The sequence below is a fragment of the Pimephales promelas genome, chromosome 13 (assembly GCF_988280905.1).
Source record: "Pimephales promelas chromosome 13, fPimPro1.hap1.1, whole genome shotgun sequence".
Taxonomy (NCBI): domain Eukaryota; kingdom Metazoa; phylum Chordata; class Actinopteri; order Cypriniformes; family Leuciscidae; genus Pimephales; species Pimephales promelas.
In genome coordinates, this window is record NC_142781.1 from 17327817 (window position 1) to 17348556 (window position 20740).

Here is a 20740-nt window from a genome sequence, read left to right on the forward strand (position 1 = left end):
AAAAAATTAGTATACATCTGTAATGTATGAAATCCTTTATCTCCAGGCCGGTCACCCATTCCAGCAGCGCTGTGCGCAGTCTGCATTCTCAAACGGGAAGCCTCGAAGTGAAGCGCCCGTGTTCCTGCTCTTCCTGGACTGTGTGTGGCAGATCCTGCGGCAATTCCCCTGCTCCTTCCAGTTCAATGAGAATTTCCTGATCATGCTCTTTGAGCACACCTATGCCTCACAGTTTGGCACTTTCCTTGGAAACACAGTGGCCGAAAGGTTAGTGTTCCGTATTTTCCGCACTATAAGGCACACCGGATTATAAGGCGCACCTTTAATGAATGACCTATTTTAGAACATTTTTCATATATAGGGCGCACCGGATTATAAGGTGCATAAGATACTGCGGCCACACGTTTGACTGGGTTTGCGTTATGCATCCACTAGATGTGCTAAAGGGAATGCAGCGAGTGTGAGGCGCCGGAGGCGTTTATTAGTGTGAGTGCGCTGGGGCGGGCACGTAACTTACATTCGCAGCCTGACTCATATGAGTATTCAATGTGCGGCGGCTCTCTGACAGCAACAGCTGGCTGTTTTGAATGAGACAACCCGGTTGAACGGGGAGCGCTTTATGAACATTCTGTGATGCGCGAGCAGCGCCGTGTGTCTGTTAGTAAGAGTGAGCACTCGTGAGCGGGAACGTGACTTAGGCCACGTTTACACAAAGTCGGGTATTTAGCGAAACGAATATTTTCCCCCCTCTCCGTTTTCAAAAATAACATCGATGCCATACCTATTGGCGGCAGAGTAGGGAGAAGGATAAAGCCATGCAAGCCAATCAGAATCCTCAGAATCGACAAGAGAGAACCTAAAACGGCGTTTCTCCCAGTTCACACAACAACACAAAACCGGCGTTTTCAGAAATCTCCACTTTGGCCGAAGGTTTTTGAAATAATCGTTTTCTGTGATAAAAACAGGGTTTTCGTGTAAACGAGAGGCCAAACCGGAGGGAAATATCTGCGTTTTCCCTTTGTGTAAACGGGGCCTTACACACATAACCTGATTTATACGAGGTTGAACTGGCCGTATGACAGAGCGGGCGTAAGATGGACACGAGCGCGAGTTCACGGGTGAATTTAATAACGCAGAGCGTTATTAACCTATTGATCCATATATAGACCATTTCACAAGATGTAAACAACACTGGTCCAGAAGCACTTCCTGTTTCAGTTTTTTAACACTACATAAAAGCTGGGATAAAAATACAACCAACAGAACATGTAAAACTGAATCAAAAAGTTAAACAAACATCTTTAAGATGTTTTCTTTACATGTGAAATAAAGAAAACGGTTACAAACTGAAACAGGAAGTGCTTCTGGACCAGTCTTGTTTACATCTTGTGAAATGGTCTATAAGGCGCTCCGGATTATAAGGCGCACTGTCGTTTTTTGAGAACTTTTCAGTGCAATTTATAGTGCGGAAAATATGGTGCAGATTCTCACATACATCTCATTTCCTCCATTACATCACATATAACCATCTTGTAAAAACTTACTTGTTTCTACAATCCCAGATACATCACCCCTAATTTAGTTCTAGCCAACACAGGCCCTGTCCCAAACGCCAAACTCATTTTATGATTCTGTGACCCATCTCCAAAGTGTGGATTCAGAGGAGAACTGTTAGGGTTGACATTCAGAATATTTTGCACTTGACGTTTCCAAGTACACTCTGTTTACTACTGTTTACACATTTAGGTTGGCAGGTTGTAATTCTATCCATATGGAAAGATACGTTCAGGAGCAGAGGTCATGACCTCTTCTGTCAACACTCCTACGTCAGCAGAGGTCAGCTTGTAGCTGGCCGTGAACCTTTTGTGTTTGTTTCTTATTCTGAGCAGGATGTTTTTGTAAATGTGTTGTGCAATGTTTTTTTCTCTCATTGCTAAAATGTGTATCACATTTCAAAATGTCCATATTTGGTACAGCCATTTACTGACAATGAACAGTGTGTAATGTGTGTGATGACATAAATGTGGCCTTTAAACTCCAGAGGACAGGTTTCATTTTGATTTGGTTTGGGTTTAGTTCCACAAAGATATATAATCTTTTTATTCCACAAAAGATTCTTTAGTGAATACAGATTGTTTAGATTTGTAAAGTGAAAGAAAACGCAAAGAAAAGGGGCTTTTCACTGAAAGGTTATTTATTTGTGATATATGAGTACTTACTGACTATTTATGTAAGATTCAGAACCTCAAAATGTTTATGAATGTTAGGGTTAAGCTTGAAGTGTAGATTGGTGAAAGGCTTTTTGTTTGCTTATTTGAGATAACGGATGGCAATGGCCGGATGTGTCTGGCTCCTCATAACATAAACTTTACTGTAAAGTTTGGGTGTAAATGTAAACTTAGTGCTTTCTGTGTAATGTTTCAGAGTGAAGTTGCAGCTGTCTCAGAAAACCGTGTCACTGTGGTCATGGGTGAACCGTCCTCAGGAGCTGGAGCGATTTCTCAACCCGCTGTACGAGCCCAATAACCTGGTCATCTGGCCGTCTGTGGCACCTCAGAGCCTGCTGCTGTGGGAGGGTGAGTGCCACAAAATATTATATGATGACACCATGTGTCTACCCAGTTAACCTGTAGGTGGCAGTCACGTGTTGTTCGGTGCTTTAGCTATATTCTGCCTTGACACTTCTGTGCAATGTGTGGATTGTGAGATCCTTGCGGGTTTTGAAATGACAGTAACAGTATGTCACCATTCTTCCATGATGTAGATGAACCAATTATTATCTTGTGAATTAGTGACACTTCAAAACCATGTTTCACAAACTTTGCATCTGTTGTATTATAATTTTCCTGGTGTATTGAAAATGAAAGCCATAAATCCTCTTTAGGCTATTTGTTATTTTAAACTATAAACTATATGTTATTTCATTTTTTTTAATACAATTATAAAAAAAAATGGGGGGGTGGGGGGTGTTGGGCACTGCCGTTTTGAAAAATAGTCAGAAGTCATTATTGACATCATTTTCATTTTTGGGTGAGCTAACACTTTAAAGATAAAGAAGCAACTTCAACTTTAATAATGCTTGTTTTAAACCTTTCATATTACGTCACGTGGTATTCACAAGTTTGACAATGATTCAACCCCGATGACCTCTGTGCCTGTCATTTTTTTTTAGCCCTCACCTCTGGAACCTGTCATGCCTCTATTTTAAAGGTGCAGTGAAAGGGACTCTTTCAGTAAAGTCAGCCAAGCAGACACAGAGTTTAGTGCCACGGGGGCTCACTTTCAGTCACATGAGCAGTTCTCAAACAACTCACAGATATGTTTAGACCTTTCATATACACTGCCAGTCAGACGTTTAGACACACAGACTCGTTCTTTATTAATAGTATTTTTCACATTTCAGAATAATAGTCATATAAACTATGAAATGAAACTTACTGATTATGTAGTTACCAAAAGATCTAGTTTAAACTATTTATTTTAAAGATAGGCTATATTAAGATATGGGATCTGAAAAGCCTTTGCATTGAGCAATAATTGGAAGTATGGGAGGACAGTGTGCCCAAAGAATTTAAGCTTCCAGGTCCTTTGAGAAACAACTATGTTTCTAATGTTAATTTCACGGTTGGGTGGGTATTGACCAGTTTTCTCCGCTCCTGACATTATTAAAGACTGTCAGCTGTACGTGCGCTCAGAAACATGGGTGTGTCGACACAGATTCCGTTCATTCTGTATGTTTCCTTATGTAAAACCTTGAGGTATGGCAAAGTTATTTAACACATTTAAAAAGTGTGTTTATTTGTATCCCTTGTACACTTATTTTGATAGCATACTAAAGCACAAATAAAGTATTTTAGTATAATTTTAACTGCAGTTTTATAGGATAATACATTTTACTAAATTGTAATTACACATTTGTAATGTTGAAGTTGCAACGTAAGGGATAAATGAAGATGGGCCATTAAATAGTTCGAAAATAATGCACACCCGAGGTGGTAATGCCATGAAGAGGAGTGACACCTCGGTGTGCATTACTTTCTAATAATTCAACTGCCAGGAGTCAATTATTCCACTTATACTAGTTACCACACCTCGGGTCATTGTACAGACGATGTATTCCAAAACATTTGTCAGGTTTTTCAATTGTGTCAATGTGTCATGTGTCAATTACCTGAGTCTGTGCATCTCTCAACAGTGCAGCAGCAGCGTCTAGTAATAGCTAAACTGTTAGTGTATCTGCTCCAAGAACAGCGCTGTTATTACATCACTAGTAAGAAATGTTATGTAGCTTTTAAGTTGCAAAACCAGTTTACTGATACTGTATGTGTGCGTTTGAGAGGAAGAGAGAGCGAGAGAAAGACAGTGTGCTGTCTGTACATAAGATGTAATTTTGTGGCAAAAACATGGAAATAGTGTATCCTTTTTATCCTGTTGTTTACTGTATTTATTTGCTTGGTCAGTGTCGTTTTGTGTTTTGGTTTTGTAAGTCTGTAAAGTCCTTTCAAATAAGGAAATCATGTGGTGAAGTTATTCACAACTGTATTGCGGTCAAGACCTGCCTGGAACTACTTTAGCTGTGCGTTTCCCTGAAATCATCAGTCAGTTTTAAGCATTCAACAGCCCCTAATTTTAATATATTATAATACATGGCATACAAGACATGACATACAAGTATCAATACAATTGACATTAAAGTATACATTATAAATACAGATTTACTAAAAGTCCTTCTTAGGTGGGTCAAAAAGCTCTCAAAAGTTTGACTAATTGCATTTAATATGAATTTAAACTGTAATACATTTAATTTAATTTATTTAATAAGTAATTTGGCTTGTATTGCATTAATTTTTATTCAGACTAACAGACCTATAAAATGTGATTGTACTGTAGCTTGTCTTCGTCCAGCATGTGCATGTATGTTAATCTACAATTGGCCTCTGCATTATGCTCTTGTCTTGTGTATTGTGCAACAGTTTATTTAATCCTTAAAATATTTGATTATGCAGATGAAGACTGTAGCTCAACTACACAAAAATCCCTCTGTAGCTTAATTACAAATGCAGTTGTAAACATATGCTGAGACGCTTGGTGCAATCGATTATGCTTAATGCCTGTCATGAATACAGAATGTGACCAGTTTATATGTTATTTTTGCTTGTGGGATTTCTTCCAAGGCATTATATTCAAAGTGTAAGCTCACTGTGTTGTTACAGTGTCGTTATTATATGCGCAGTATCTCACGAAAGTGAGGACACCCCTTACATTTTAGCAAACATTTAAGTATATCTTCTCAAGGGACAATACTATAGAAATGAAACTTGGATATATTTTAGAGTAGTCATTGTCCTGCTTGTAGAGTAGAATACACTCACCTAAAGGATTATTAGGAACACCATACTAATACTGTGTTTGGCCCCCTTTTGCCTTCACAACTGCCTTAATTCTACATGGCATTGTTTCAACAAGGTGCTGAAAGCATTCCTTAGAAATGTTGGATCATATTGATAGGATAGCATCTTGCAGTTGGTGGAGATTTGTGGGATGCACATCCAGGGCACGAAGCTCCCATTCCACCACATCCCAAAGATGCTCTATTGGGTTGAGATCTGGTGACTGTGGGGGCCATTTTAGTACAGTGAACTCATTGTCATGTTCAAGAAACCAATTTGAAATGATTCAAGCTTTGAGACATGGTTCATTATCCTCCTGGAAGTAGCCATCAGAGGATGGGTACATGGTGGCCATAACGGGATTGATATGGTCAGAAACAATGCTCAGGTAGGCCGTGGCATTTAAACGATGCCCAATTGGCACTAAGGGGCCTAAAGTGTGCCAAGAAAACATCCCCCACACAATTACACCACCACCAGCAGCCTGCACAGTGGTAACAAGGCATGATGGATCCATATTCTCTTTACCATCTTAAGACTTTACCATCTGAATGTCTCAACAAAAATCGAGACTCATCAGACCAGGCAACATTTTTCCAGTCTTCAACTGTCCAATTTTGGTGAGCTCTTGCAAATTGTAGCCTCTTTTTCCTATTTGTAGTCTTGGGCTGTTGTAGTCCATCCGCCTCAAGGTTGTGCGCGTTGTGGCTTCACAAATGCTTTGCTGCATACCTCGGTTGTAACGAGTGGTTATTTCAGTCAAAGTTGCTCTTCCATCAGCTTGAATCAGTCGGCCCATTCTCCTCTGACCTCTAGCATCAACAAGGCATTTTCTCCCACAGGACTGCCGCATACTGGATGTTTTTCCCTTTTCTCGACATTCTTTGTAAACCCTAGAAATGGCTGTGCGTGTAAATCCCAGTAACTGAACAGATTGTGAAATACTCAGGCACCAACAACTATGCCACGCTCCAAATTGCTTAAATCACCTTTCTTTACCATTCAGACATTCAGTTTGGGGTTCAAGAGATTGTCTTAGCCAGGACCACGCTTCTAAATGCATTGAAGCAACTGCCATGTGATTGGTTGATTAGATAATTGCATAAATGAGAAATTGAACAGGTATTCCTAATAATCCTTTTGGTGAGTGTATATTTACGGTCCTCTGAAATATACAGCCATTATTGTCAAAATAGTTGGCAACAAAAGTGAATACACCCTAAGTGATAATAGGCAGCTGTACGTCATTTAAGAGGACAATATTTCGGAATTTCTAGTGGTGAAATTGTATTTTGCATTCAAACGAATTGTGCTCTTCAGTGCCTCGCTTTTTCAAATGCGTGTTGTATCTACGGTAACCGCTATGCACCAAAAAGCTATGACAGGATGTCTTCCAATAGCACTTATTCGAGTGTTCCTTCGGGTGTGGCGACACCCTGGTAAGGAGAACCAAGAAAATTGTGTCTTGCCTACAGTCAAGCATGGTGGTGGTAGCATCATGGTCTGGGGCTATATGAGTGCTGCTGATACTGGGGAGCTGTGCTTCATTGAGGAAATATGGATTCCAACATGTACTGTAACATTTTGAAACAGAACATCATGCCCTCCCTTTAGAAACTTTGCCGAACGTCATGATAACGAGCCCAACTTCCCAAACACACCGCCAAGATGACAACTGCCTTGCCGAGGAAGCTGAAGGTGAAGGTGTCTAAGTATGTCTCCAGACCTGAACCTTATTGAGCACCAGTTGGGCATCTTCAAGTAGAAGGTGGAGAGGTGCCATGTGTCTAACATCCAGCAGCTCCGTGATGTCATTATGTGTGGAAGAGGGTCCCAGCAACAACCTGTGCAGCTCTGGTGAATTACATGCCTAGGAAGATTAAGACAGTGCTAGATAACAATGGTGCTCACACAAAATATTCACACTTTGGACACAGTTTTGACATGTTTGCTTAGGGTGTATTCACTTTTGTTGCCAGCTATTTTGACAACAATGACTGTATGTATAGTTATTTTCAGAGGACGGTAAATGTATAATGCTTAACAAGCAGCACATTGACTACTCTCTACTCTCACATTGACTTGACCCTCGAGAAGATATACTAAAATGTAAGGGGTGTACTAGCTTTTGTGAGATATTTTAAATAAATGTTGACGACAAATACAGAGGTATTTCTGATTTTTCCATTCTAATAGGAGTAGACTGGTGGGAATTACCTTGGACTGCAACATGCCTATCCATTGCGTAGGCAGCCAGGTTTTTTAGTCAGTTGGGAATTACCCCTTTAAATCTCTCATGCAACATCAAACTGACCTAACTTTTTTTTTTTTAAATGCCAGAAAAGTTAATTGATCAGCGTCCCAAGAATATATAATCACATTTCAGGCACATTGTGACAGATTTACTTTGGTCCTGTTTTCTCTATAGGGATATTCCTTCGCTGGAATCGCTCCACAAAGTGTTTGGATGAGGCCTATCAGGAGATGGTCCATATTATAGAGTACAACAAGGAGCTGCAGAACAAAGTGAACAGTCTGCGGAGACAGCTGGCCCAGCTGGAGACAGAGGACAGCCCGCTGCAGACACCGTAGGACACCAACAAAACAAAATGAGTCCGACACATATGTATCTACACTCCTCCCTCTGACCGTACTCTTTCCTTATGATTCCACTGCTAAACTTTATTCACATTAACATATTTCACTGCTGGTCTCCAATGGATTCTACTCTATGGCTGTATATCATTGTAATTTTCTCCCTCAAACACTATGCCGCACTCGTCCTCATTATTGCTTGTTCAATGTAAACACTTTGAACTGAATAGCTGGTTATTATGTCATTTCTCTTGTATTGCAAATTGGGTGCTGTGTTTTACACATTCTCAAAGAAAATATCGGCCTGCTGATGTGCCATTTTTTATTTTTATTCAGTTGTCACAAAGTGCAATAGACAATGCAGCTATAAAACAGCTGTTTTGGAAGGGAAATAATTAGAGACTGACTATGAGATGCTGGAAATATAATTTCAATATAACACTGGTGGTCTTACATGATCCGTAAATCTGGCCACATGAATAAGAGATTGCCAAAAGTGGCACAAATGTAAGATCTTCTGTGCACGGGTAATATACATATTTGTATAGAGTACTAATATTTCGCATTTTGTTTAAAAAGACAAATTTGTGTATTGTGAATCAAAATAATGTGTCATAAATCTCCATCCACAGCCTTTAGAACCATTCTTTGTGTGTGCGAATGTGAAAATCTTTATTAGGATACACAAAGCCGTTTGGGAACATCTAAAAATAAAGCCCACTGGGATCATTACAATTTCCGTTGTGGACAAAAGCACTTCATTCCCTCCAGTTCTCCATGAATGACTTGAGCATGTTGATTTAGACTGGAAGTGTTTTCTGCAAAAACTCTTGCAACTCATTTCTCAATAAATCAAGATATATTCTCATTGTGCCATTGAGGTTTTTGGAACCCTTTGTTTCATAAATATGTGAATATTTAAATCTATGATGTATGTATGACTCCCGTTGCACATAAAGGTCTTTTTAATATCCCAGTGGGTTCTTATCATCAAATAGACTGCTGCAGTGATGAATGTGTTTTAGTTTAAGGAAGATTTTGATTCTGGATATAGACAGTCAGTTGTTATTGTTTTTTTTATACATTTGCACAAGTTAATCATTTTTTATTCATTGATTCTGGCACTTCAGTGGCATCAACTGACATACATCATTAATATTTGTCTTATAAGTGTCTGTATAGTGTCATGCCTTGCTTTTCAAATGTAATATTGATCAAATGTTAGACTGAAGTTCATTATGTTCTGTGGGCATTAAAAGATTGTTTAATGTACAGCCTTGTGGTGTTTTCATATTTAAACTGACATCTAGAAGAGTGACAGTAATCAGTTTCAGTAATCAGACTGACTACTGTAAAGAGTCTACAGTGGTTAGTTTGACTTAGCATCTTATCAGTGCAAAGTGAAAATGACCGATAAGGACTAATCACTGATAATACATGTGCTACAAAGAAAAAAAAAGCAAACAAAATGGGATCTATTCAATATATAGTTGAAATAAAATATTTTATAGGAACTAATATATATATATATATATATATATATATATATATACAAACTGTAGGACATCAACATTTGAGTAAAAGTTTGTCATTTTTGTCACAAATGATTGCATATGCTTATGCTCATATACAACCGTTGGCTGTGTAAAGCACCACATCTCTCATCACATAAATGTGTGTGCTTTCCCTGTTCATTATCAGGAACATGCAGTACTTCCTGGGGGACAGGGCTACTCAAGTCTCAAGTGCCCCTTATACGGGACCTCTTGAGCTGCGTATATGATCAGCAACAATATCTTTGCGATGTCTGGAAATAATGTATGTCCTAAATTTATTTTGCTTTTAATTTAGTAAAAACAATGTCTAATAGACACATTAGGTTCACAGAGATGGTAGCAGACCTGAAGTAACCCCTCTGGCAAACACTTCTCGCAAGCCTAAAATTGTCACTTTGAGTTACTCATTCACTATTTTGTTCTGCGTAATATGCTTTTTAACCTTGTGGAAAGAGGAAGATTTGTCCTCCTTTCTCTGTCCAAGTATTGACATCTTAAATTGAGAAGCCTCATAAATACACCTGGAGTGATGCAATAGAGATTTTAATGGATTTTCAGGGTAAAGATTCGATTGATTGTTTTGAGAGGAAATGACTTTCAAGCATCACAGGAACACTTAATGGTGTGTGGCAGACCATAACCTGTAATAGCTCTGACTTGTCGTCCAAGCATTGGCAGAAAATAGCCGCAACAATAAAAAAAAAAGGAAAGGCTGATTTATGTTGGTAAAGTTCCTCTTCACAGCTTATGCACAGGTTTAATTTTTTTCTAAACATACCAAAACATACTTTTTAGGGGTGTTCACAGATTTATAATAATAATAATTATTATTATTATTATTAATATTATAAAAAAAGTTTAAAAAACCATGAAGTCAAAATGGACTATTCTATTTTTTTGTTAAGTATTATTGCATTATTTATTATAAATGATTTATCCGTGCACATATTTTGTTTAACTTTTTTAATTCATGTTGTGCACTCTTCCTCTTGCAAGGACATCTCTTTTCTCGTGTGTGTAAATCATAGACGGGGTGTAAACAAGTAAGCAAGACGACGTGTTTGACGTGTTTACTGGTGTGAGGGCGGGGCAACCTGTCACTCAAATGACATCACAGCAATAGCAAACCACAATCATCCAATCATTCACGATGGACAAAATCAAGTCCCGCCCTACATTTTTTCTTGCTTGAGAACGAAGCAGTAGCACCTCAATGCAGAACATGAGATCCACGGGGAGGAGTCGGATCACGATCCAAGGGGTGGAGATGGGTAAGATTAGGGTTGGGTTTAGGGATTAGGGGTGGGTTTAGGGATCAGGGGGCGGAGTTGGTTAGGTTTAGGTGTATGTAAGGTGGGAGGAGTTGGATCTGGATCCGACTCCTCCCCATGGATTTCATGTTCCGCAGTGAAGCCATCACTCGAAAGTTACTGCAACATCCGTTTCATGCCGACTTTCAATAGATTTTAACATGTTTAAGAATAAACGATTTTCTTACTAAATTTAGGGAAAGAAACATTTCATTGGGTCATTATTTGTTTGTTTCTCCATATCGGAATACAGAATATGTTACAAGAAATACGAAATGTTCTCTCAATCTTTACTACGAGATTTCTGGCGCTCACTTTCCACCCCCATCTCATAATCAAAGGTCCTGTTGACTGCATTCGTTGTGAGAGGACATAGGTTGAACATGCAGCCGGTGCAGCCCTGAAGAAGACCCTCAGTCGTCATGTTTCAGTTCCACAGACGTCAGGGAGGCGTGGCCAGGACCTCACCTCCAGCGCTGGCCAATCAGAGCGCAGCCGGCGTCTCTTGAAAGCCTCTCGTGCTGCGGATATAAAACCTCCTCGGCGAGCTGATGCAATACTGGAAGATACTGAAAGAAGCGTCAGTGACGGAAAACCAGATAAAGAAAGCTGCTCGCGTCGACCAGAAAAACACGTTTTTTTTGCCAAATCTCTAAATCTTATTTGTCAATAGGTGAGTGAATTAATTTACTGAAATCTATTGCGTTTTGCTTTTAACTTGATTGAAATTAGAAACGTAACGTAAAGCTTTCTATCTATGGCCTTGACTAGAAAGATAAAATGCATTAGGCAATTTTTTATTTTACACCATCTGTTGAATCGATTTTACGATCTAATTAAGTTACTTTGTCTTAAAGATCTCGGCAAATATCTTGTGATTGTAGGCCTATAATGAAGCGGTGATTGTTCTCTGTCTTTATTCATCATTTCATCGCAAGACTCCCCTTTAGCGTTTGACAAAATGCGATTGTTCATGTGAGAGAACATCAGAAGAATATCAAAATCCTGATGTGCTCTTTATTTGAAGATGTTCATTCATAGGGTGTCGTCCTCGTGCGTTTGCTCACGTTCTTCACACGCAGACTGAGCCGCTAGTTACATCACTTCAGTTCCCTTACCGCTATAAATGCTAACTTAGTTGTTTAGCAACAGACAACCAATCATGAACTTCCTCAGTGCTTATTTCTTGAAATATTCACGCTCATGGTTTAGTCTATGCCCGAGTGAAACGGATAAAAATTTCGAAAAGCGGCAGCATACGGTTAAAATGGGTTATGAAGTGAGAGCATTATTTTGGCTGTATGTGAATAACGTTATTTAAAGAGACGATAGCGGGCGGGACTACGTGGCGACTGTTGGGTGATGGGCACGCATTCATTAATACACACCACGTGCTGAATTAGCCCAATAAATATGTAAACAAGAATACGGGGTTTACAATCTCTAAGCATGTCTACCAATGATTAATTACTAACACAGGAGAAAGTATGAACACTGTGAACATGTAACAAGACGACAGAGCCAGGATTACTTCCCAGGGTTGACTGGAAAAGCCAGTATATAATGTTACAAGTCTTTTACAATCTAAATTCCCAGAAGGCAGACTGACCTTTCCGTTCAAGATCTAACCGGCTGATAGGAAGGCTCGGATTGTGTGTCATGGTATTGTTCAGCAAAACGGGGAATACGAGGCGGAACTTGGCACAATAAAGTCTAGATAGAGGTTGGATTGAAGGATGTGTTGGGCATCTTGCCTCCCGTGCTCGGCGTAGTGCCAGAGCAGCGCTCGCGGTCAGGTCTTGCGTGCTGATTGGTTGCCGCTGAAGGCGGGGCAGTATAAGCATAGATATGAGTATAAGTACGCTCACATTACATTCTTCGTTCCTTTTAGTTCCTTTCACAATTTGCAAGGTAAGAAGTTCTTCGATGACAACCTGGAAACGTAACGTTATTGTTTTCTCAATTTTACTGTATGAAGGAGATGCATTGCGCTAGGGTTCATTCAAGTTTATTTGGATATCGGTGTATGTTGCGTGGGTAACGTTAAATCGGCTATTCTGAGCCTCGTGTGATGTAAAGCTCTGAAGTAAAAAATATGTTCGATGTTTGACCCGAAATGTTAATACAAATATAGCACACCCTTTTATATTTAGATGTCCAGTCTTTACCAAACCTGAATGACTTGCTTCTATGGAACAAGAAAAAAGAAGTTGGGCAAAATGACAGTTAACTTACCTTTCACTTCCATTGTATGGAGTGAAAAAAATGCCCTGAAAGTGAATGGTGACTGAGGTTATCACCATTGTTCCACAGAAGAAAGAAAGTCATTCAGGTTTGGAAGGACACGATGGTGAGTAAATGATGACGGTTCACGTTTTAGGTTGAACTATTCTTTTAATACACTTTCATTTGGTGATGTGATGTCTCACTGTCTATCCTCTTGTTTTTGCAGGTAACTGAGTATGCCAGTCTTCAGAGCCCTTAGTAAGGTGGCAAAGCAGGCCCTGCTGACCCCTGCGTGTGGATGTCAGTCTCTGACTGTAGCTATACGCAACATCAGCTTTTCCCCACGTCAGGTCACCTCTGGATCTGATGCCAGCTTTCATTCTGTGTCCTTCTCTGAGACGGACCACCCTAAAGTTCTCATCACCGGTATGATAACGACTAGATTAATGCATTATTTTTATTTAAAAAAGTTGGGACGTGTGTAATTCTCACATGTTGTAGCTTATTTTTAAGAAAGGTGCTTCCTGACTCCCCTACTGTGTTTTTTGCGTAATGTTTCATAATTGTTTTTCTCTCTCTCTGTCAGGTGGCCTCGGGCAACTAGGGGTTGGGCTTGCTAAACTCTTAAGGTATGTATATTTACAGTACATGGACAAAATGTTTTCAGTTTTGTATTATAGATTCATTAGTAAGTGTAAAACTTAATTTTATTTCCATTTCATAGGAAGCGATTTGGAAAAAACAATGTGATCCTCTCAGATATCAGGAAACCACCAAGCAACGTATTTCACAGTGGTACGTCTTTTGTTCATCTAAAATGAAAGGCTATGATTTTTTAATATATGATTTAATTAGACTAGAGAAGTAATTGTGCTTGCACTCTAATAGTGAGTTATGTCTCATTATTATTTATATTATTAAATAAATTACAAAAAAATGATTCAAACCAGTTTTTTGACAAATGTAGTTTAGAGTTATTTTAAGGGAATATTTATTATTTCCATGATAAGGTCATTTAAATCAGTAAAGAAATGCTAATTAAGTTACTTGTGTGAATGACCTGTTCTGTACAATCTCTTATAATTAGTAGCTTTGAAAATCGATTTGCATTCCTAGCATTTATTTTAATAGTTTAATTAACATAGTTTCCCATTATCATTCCGTTAACCATTTTTAATAAACAATACTTAAAGCATAGAGCTTGAACAGACGTGTCGATTAACAGTTCTCAACCTCTTCCACACAGGACCCTTTATCTACTCTGACATTCTGGACTACAAGAACTTGCGAGAGATTGTAGTAAATAACAGGATCACGTGGTTAGTGCATTACAGTGCTCTTCTAAGTGCTGTTGGGGAAGCTAATGTGGCACTGGCACGAGCAGTCAACATCACAGGTACGACTTTAGAAAACTTGAACTTAGTGGCTGATTGTCATTTAGATAATACAGTTAGATTTAACATTCTCTATACTCATAATAATAATTAATCTACCCCCAAAAGTACTTTTAATGAATGTTTTTCGTGGAAAATGTTTAGAATTTTTCAAAGCTATCAAACAGAAATGTATTCTCAATTCCCTTGAACGTACTATAAAATTTTCTTTTCTTTTTTTTTTCTGTAGGACTACACAACATCCTCGACATTGCAGCAGAACACGGGCTTCGGCTCTTTGTGCCCAGCACCATTGGTGCCTTTGGACCAACTTCCCCTCGAAACCCCACTCCTGACCTCTGTGTGCAGAGACCACGTACCATATATGGCGTCTCTAAAGTCCACGCGGAGCTTATGGGAGAGGTAAGACACGGCTCACCCTAAATTCAGTACTGTTCTGGGCCTTATGTCACTCAGAATGTTAATCTTTACCCATAATTCTTTTTCCGCAGTACTACCACCACCGCTATGGCCTCGACTTCCGCTGTCTGCGGTACCCCGGTATCATCTCTGCAGACTCGCAGCCCGGCGGTGGCACAACAGGTACGGTGCACTCTGCTCCATCTGTGTTTTTGCCACATGACCTTGCTCATGTACGTAAATGAAGTTATGCAACTGGCACATGCTCAGAACGGGGGTGTTCGAGTATTTTTAGATATACTGATAGCCAGCACCAATGCTAGCCAGCCGTCTGAACCACACCTCCTACTGCCTAATGTTACATGTTAAAACCTGAACTGTTATTTTACAGCTGTTACTGCTGGCCAAATAAAAAAGGTCATGAGTCATGAAAGTCTGTTTCTTTTGGCTTTTCCAGACTATGCCGTGCAGATTTTCCATGACGCCATCAAGAGTGGCAAGTTTGAGTGCAACCTAAAGCCAGATACACGGCTTCCCATGATGTACATTGATGACTGTTTGCGGGCCACGCTGGAGGTGATGGAGGCGCCAACAGAAACACTCAGTATGCGCACCTACAACATCAACGCCATGAGCTTCACGCCAGAGGAACTCACAAATGAGGTCCAGAAACAGCTTCCTGACCTTCAGGTCACATATGAGATTGACTCTGTACGACAGGCTATTGGTATGAGCCAATAATTCTACACTCAGAAGCATTAAAATATATGTATAATAGATGGTGCGAAATATTGTGTGATCTTTTTTTTTTTTTCTACATAGCTGACAGCTGGCCCATGAACTTTGATGACTCCAACGCCCGCAATGACTGGGGCTGGAAGCATGACTACGATCTGCCAGAGTTGGTCCAGACGATGCTAAACTTCATCGGCTCAGACTCCCGCATCGCTCAGGCCAACTGAGTCTGCTCATGGACAATGAAAATATGTACATATTATAAAGATTTATGGTGATGCAGAAGAGAGATCCATGGTCTGTAAATAGTCATATTCCTGTTCTCTTTTGTGTCATCTGTATAGACTAGCGCAGGCTATGTGTGTATAATTGCAGATTATACAAATAGATTGGGTCTCTTTTCTAGTCAGAGGGGAAAACAATCAAAGACTCACAGGTATTAAAAGCTAAATGTTGGAAAAGGAGTGGGTTTAAACCCAACATTGCCTTTAGTGCTTTGCATTTAGTGAAAGACGATCAATTATGTCTTCGGGCAAAATAAAACCAACAGACATAAAAATCCAGAAATGAATGCCGCAGCTCCTAAAACGTGGCTTCCCATGTTCTACTCTCTTTCTGAGTTTCTTTTCTCTCTCTTTTTTTTGTTCTATTTAATATAAATAAATATACGGTACCTTTGTCGAAGAACATAATATATTAGGCAAAAGGCTGATGGCTGTGTTCAGAGTAATGGGAATACAAGTAATAGGAATTGTAACAGTTCATTCTAAAATAAACAGACAAAAGAGTCTGGTTTAAACAGGGTGGGACTCAAATGTAGGTCCTCAGGGAAAGTGGGGGTTGTCTTGATAAATGATGTTATCATAGCCCTCTTGGTTGCTTTCTCGCTCTTGTGCACTATCTATTTATTCAGACTGCTCACAAGTAAATTGCAAGTTTCGGTCTTGCTCTACTCTTTAATAAAGTTGCGTTTTGTTAAATGCAATTTCTCTCATATCTTGCATTTGCTCATAAATGTTTTCCCACAGCGAATATATTATTCTGTAAGAAGGGGAGATTGGGAAACAAAATTAAATTATTGTTTGTTTTTTTTTTAGTTAAGCTTTGCATCCACATTTTTTTGTTCTTATTATCACAAAACTTGTCAATAAAGCTTTTTTATCTTTAACAAGGTCTTTCATGAGTTGTCACTTCTGATATTAGCACATAATGCATGATTTAAGACTATAATCTCCCTAGGTTATCTCTGAACCAGTGGAGTTGTTTTCCTTATCTGGGACCTGTTGCTTTTGCATGTTTTGATTGGAGTCATGCCACATAAATATTTTAGTGCCTTTAAACTAAGTCTCCTTTTTATTTAAATTGCAAGTGTACACTTTGAAAGCAAGTTATGTAATGTCTGTTTGTACAGTATATGCAGTAACAAAAGATTTACCATTCTTTAAAGTGGAGCAATAATAGGGCGGTAGCTATTATAAACAGGGTTATGAAAGTACTTGGAAATGCGGAATGCAAACTGTAAATAGATTGAAGTTTTCTTTTGAGTCTAGCATGAACACTGCAAAAAAAAAAAAAAAAAGATTGCATAGTGTCGTTTTGTGGTGAGTTGCTTAGCAAAGAACTTTGCCGTCTGTAATATGAGAGTTATGCACTAGCCGAGTTTAAGTTGAGGACTATTTTAACTGTCAGCAGCTCTTCCAAATGAAATTGTATCTCATGTAAAATGGTTGCAACGGGTGTTTTTTAAGTATCAAAATCCATTGTTCAATAACAATGTTGAAAATCTTGTTTATGTGTACTTCCTTCATTTCATATCTTACCATCATTTCATAATGTTGCAGAATGTAGAAGTTGCCACACATCACATTGTCTCATGTTGACAACTCTACTTGACCACCAGACTCGGGGAAATGCAAAGCCCAGCCAATGGAAAAAAGTTCAAATGTAGTTGTTACATTATATAGTTATGATAAAGTTACTTTTGTTGGTGTCACATATAGCCCTATATTGTATTAAAGGGATAGTTCACTTTGAAATTGACTTTTGATATGATTTAGCTTACCTCAAGGGCAACCAAGATGTAGGTGTCTTTGTTTCCACAGTATTTTCAAATTTGATATTTAACCGTTGTTGTCTAACATCAGTCATATAGGCTAATGGAGATTTATGGGGCCCACCAAAGAGCATGCACAGATAAGTCCAAATTAAACATGATTTAATTACTCGTAAATTACACATGATGGCCTAAGACACGAAACGAGTGGTTTGTGTGAGAAAACGAACAGTAACAGTTTTTATATCGTTTTTACCTCTTGTAATCAAAGCCACTTCCAACTGATCTTAAGGAATGGGCGCTTCAGTCTGCGCATGCGCCGGAAGTGATCTCTCGCGCGTGTACGTCACTCACACGTGTACGCGTGTACACTTCGTACGTGTGTACGTTAACACAGCGATTTCAGAAGTTTACACAGAGATTTCGGAAAAGAGCAATGTCCATTATATGACTAAGACAACAACGGTTTAACCTAAAAATATCAAAATTGAAAATACTGTGGAAACAAAAACACCTACATCTTGGATGCCCTTGAGGTAAGTTAAAACATATCAAAAATTAATTTCAAAGTGAACTATGCCTTTAAGGTAAATACTATTTAGTAATAATTATAGCAGCCATATGCATTAAATAAACCTCAAACAATTAAATAGAAAAAAATAAGTTATGCTAGCCTATATTTTATTTTCAAACAAGATTATAAATGTGTAAAGTTAAAACCATAATATTAAAAATGCAAGGTTGCAAATTTAGCTTATATTAAGATGTAAAACTGATGGGACCCTCTTTTAGATACCTGCTACATATGACAATTTATCTGCTCAATGAAATAACTTACTCACCTGTTGAGCAATAAAAACGTTTCTCTTTTTACGGATATGACGAGAGAGACACACGGGAGTAACTTACGAATTCAATTTCCCGCAAAAACCCTCCCATGTTTTGGAAGATAGATTGATGATGTATTGACTTATTTAAAGGCACACTATGCAGGAATTCCTTTTTTGTCAAACAATGACCCCTAGAGTCGCTGTGGAGTACTTGTATTTAATGCTACTCTCGTAAATACCACTCACACAGAGCGTCTCTGCACTCACAGCCTGATACCCATTTGAAGCTGTTATAATTATGTACAAATCTTGCATAGTGTGCTTTTTTTTTTGCTTTAAATAAGAGATCTAGTGCTAAAATGTGTTTTTGAACTCAAGCTGAGCGCTCGTGTCTGCTGCTACCAGTGTCATGGATACATAATGTCTCTTGACTCATTCTCTTTTCCTTTATAGTCTCTTCAGACCGCGTTTTCTTTGCTTTTTCCATCGTCGAGTCGAGTATCACATCTGAAATAAGCTGTAAAAAGCATGTTGTGATACATGCAAACTACATGCATAAATCATTTTACATATGATGTAAGACTTTTGTACTGGCAATTTCTTGGAAGTTGGTTTGAACAGAAAAACCTTCCAACTTTCACATTCTTGCTGTAAATATCTATTTATTATCATATCCATTTTATTTTAGATTATTAACAGAAATGTTTTCCATAATCTAAATTAAATCTCATGCTAACATTGCATAACACTCATGGTACCCTATGACATCATAAGCTGCTCACACGCATTCTCGTATGCTGGCACACCTGAATCAATAAACCCCCTTGTGTTTCCCAGAACTGAGCAATGGTGTTCAAATTTCTGCTGGAGGCAGAGCAGAGTCAGAGATGTTAATATGTGTCAAGTTGTGTAACCACTGATCATGTGTTGACACACCTCCTCATGTCTCCTGTTAACCAATGTGAGAGGAAGGAGTCTGTCAACATGCTGGATGAATATAGAATATCAGAGCTGACAATCTGTCTGTGCTAAATGAAGATCAGTATATATACATTCCTGGTTGGTTCCTTAGACAGGGGAGTGCCAAAAAACTCCGTGTTGCAGCTGCCACATGGTAACCGGTTGCTATGCAAATTAACAACAATATATGGACTTCCATATTGCTATAATGGTCTGATGATTCTTTTGAATGAAAAAACAAACATGTTTTACTGATCTTTTCCAGACACTTAAATAGACAAAATGTAAAAAAAATTGTCAATAACTTTTTTTACAATAACTTGTCAAGTGACAATCTGTAAAAATGTGAAAAGTAGAAGATAATTAACTTAGATTATTTACTTGAATATTATACATTTTTAAATAAACAATTGTTAAAAATAGTTACTTTTCATGATATGATATTTGAATAATATTTTATCTAATGGTAGATTTTTCCCTAAACCTAACTATGTCCAATTTATACCCTAGCGCATCTATACACATCGACGGCGGCTGGGTGCTAATACTTGTCCCTCTAACTAACTTGCTTCCTGCACAGGAATAATCGACAAGCAGACTACGGCAAATGTCCTCTAAATACTTTATTCACGGCCGGGAGTTCTCGACATTTCCTTTCCCCTAGAAGAAGCCAGGCTGGAGACAATCAGACAAATCCCATTGAGAATCCCATAACACATACAACAGTTTCATAGAATAAGGAGGTATGGCAAAATGACATTAATTTGATTGGTTCTTCATATACAAACCCTTCTAGGTAAAGCAAACTTTGTTTTAATGATTACTTGATTGTTAATCACAAGGTTCTAACCTAGTCATCTGTCTAGTTTCATTTCCCATATGTTATACACACTCAGAAGGGGAATGGCAACATAGGCCAACAACATTTAAAAACACAGAACAACGTTTTAGTACATGGTGTTTCAAAGTGTTAGCATGTTAAATAAGTATGTTAGATGTTAGAAACATGGTTAGTTTAATATATAGTTTACAATTTCCACCACAATATCACAAAAAATTGTGCCTTTAATTTAAAAAAAGCAATGGGCCCCGGCACCATGTATGTATTTACTGTAGTTCGTGTAGTTTTTCAGATATAAATATGCTCCAGTACATCCCTTTTTTGCCACAGTTCTGAGTGATTACTATTGGCAATTCGATCTGTGACTTTCTCATCTCTGCCGTTGTGCTATGTGTACCCAGTGAGATGGGAATGCAATAAGACATCAGCAGCAGCAGGTAACATTAATCAC

The 20740-nt window shown here is 38.5% G+C and overlaps 2 protein-coding genes across 5 annotated transcripts in view; both read left to right on the plus strand.

The window, feature by feature from the left end:
* The window catches only part of mtmr9 (myotubularin related protein 9), a 42200-nt gene extending 32943 nt beyond the window's left edge, over window positions 1-9257 (plus strand). For all 3 annotated transcript variants that reach the window (XM_089118548.1, XM_039693378.2, XM_039693379.2), the window contains exons 9-11: window positions 47-267; window positions 2425-2576; window positions 7819-9257. In XM_089118548.1, coding sequence (XP_088974674.1) covers window positions 47-267; window positions 2425-2576; window positions 7819-7982 — 537 coding nt within the window. In that variant the 3' untranslated portion in view covers window positions 7983-9257. The remainder of the gene's footprint in view (window positions 1-46; window positions 268-2424; window positions 2577-7818) is intronic.
* A 2135-nt stretch (window positions 9258-11392) lies between these two features.
* Window positions 11393-16056, plus strand: tdh (L-threonine dehydrogenase). Of its 2 annotated transcripts, none has more exons than XM_039692703.2 (9): window positions 11393-11524; window positions 13304-13503; window positions 13664-13706; window positions 13802-13872; window positions 14324-14473; window positions 14701-14873; window positions 14963-15053; window positions 15328-15597; window positions 15693-16056. In XM_039692703.2, the coding sequence occupies exons 2-9, from the start codon at window positions 13314-13316 to the stop codon at window positions 15830-15832; spliced, it is 1128 nt and encodes a 375-aa protein (XP_039548637.1). In that variant the 5' UTR covers window positions 11393-11524; window positions 13304-13313; the 3' UTR covers window positions 15833-16056. The 2 variants fall into 2 exon arrangements, with proteins under 2 accessions (XP_039548637.1, XP_039548638.1); XM_039692704.2 differs by lacking the exon at window positions 11393-11524 and adding an exon at window positions 12635-12762.
* The last annotated feature ends 4684 nt before the right edge of the window (window positions 16057-20740 follow it).

Excerpts from the sequence above, each read along its gene's own strand:
- tdh (XM_039692703.2), top strand. The coding sequence starts at position 13,314 with ATGCCAGTCTTCAGAGCCCTTAGTAAGGTGGCAAAGCAGGCCCTGCTG. Across the intron at positions 13,504-13,663 it reads CCCTAAAGTTCTCATCACCG|GTGGCCTCGGGCAACTAGGG; the intron begins GTATGATAACGA and ends TCTCTCTGTCAG. Across the intron at positions 13,707-13,801 it reads GGGCTTGCTAAACTCTTAAG|GAAGCGATTTGGAAAAAACA; the intron begins GTATGTATATTT and ends TCCATTTCATAG.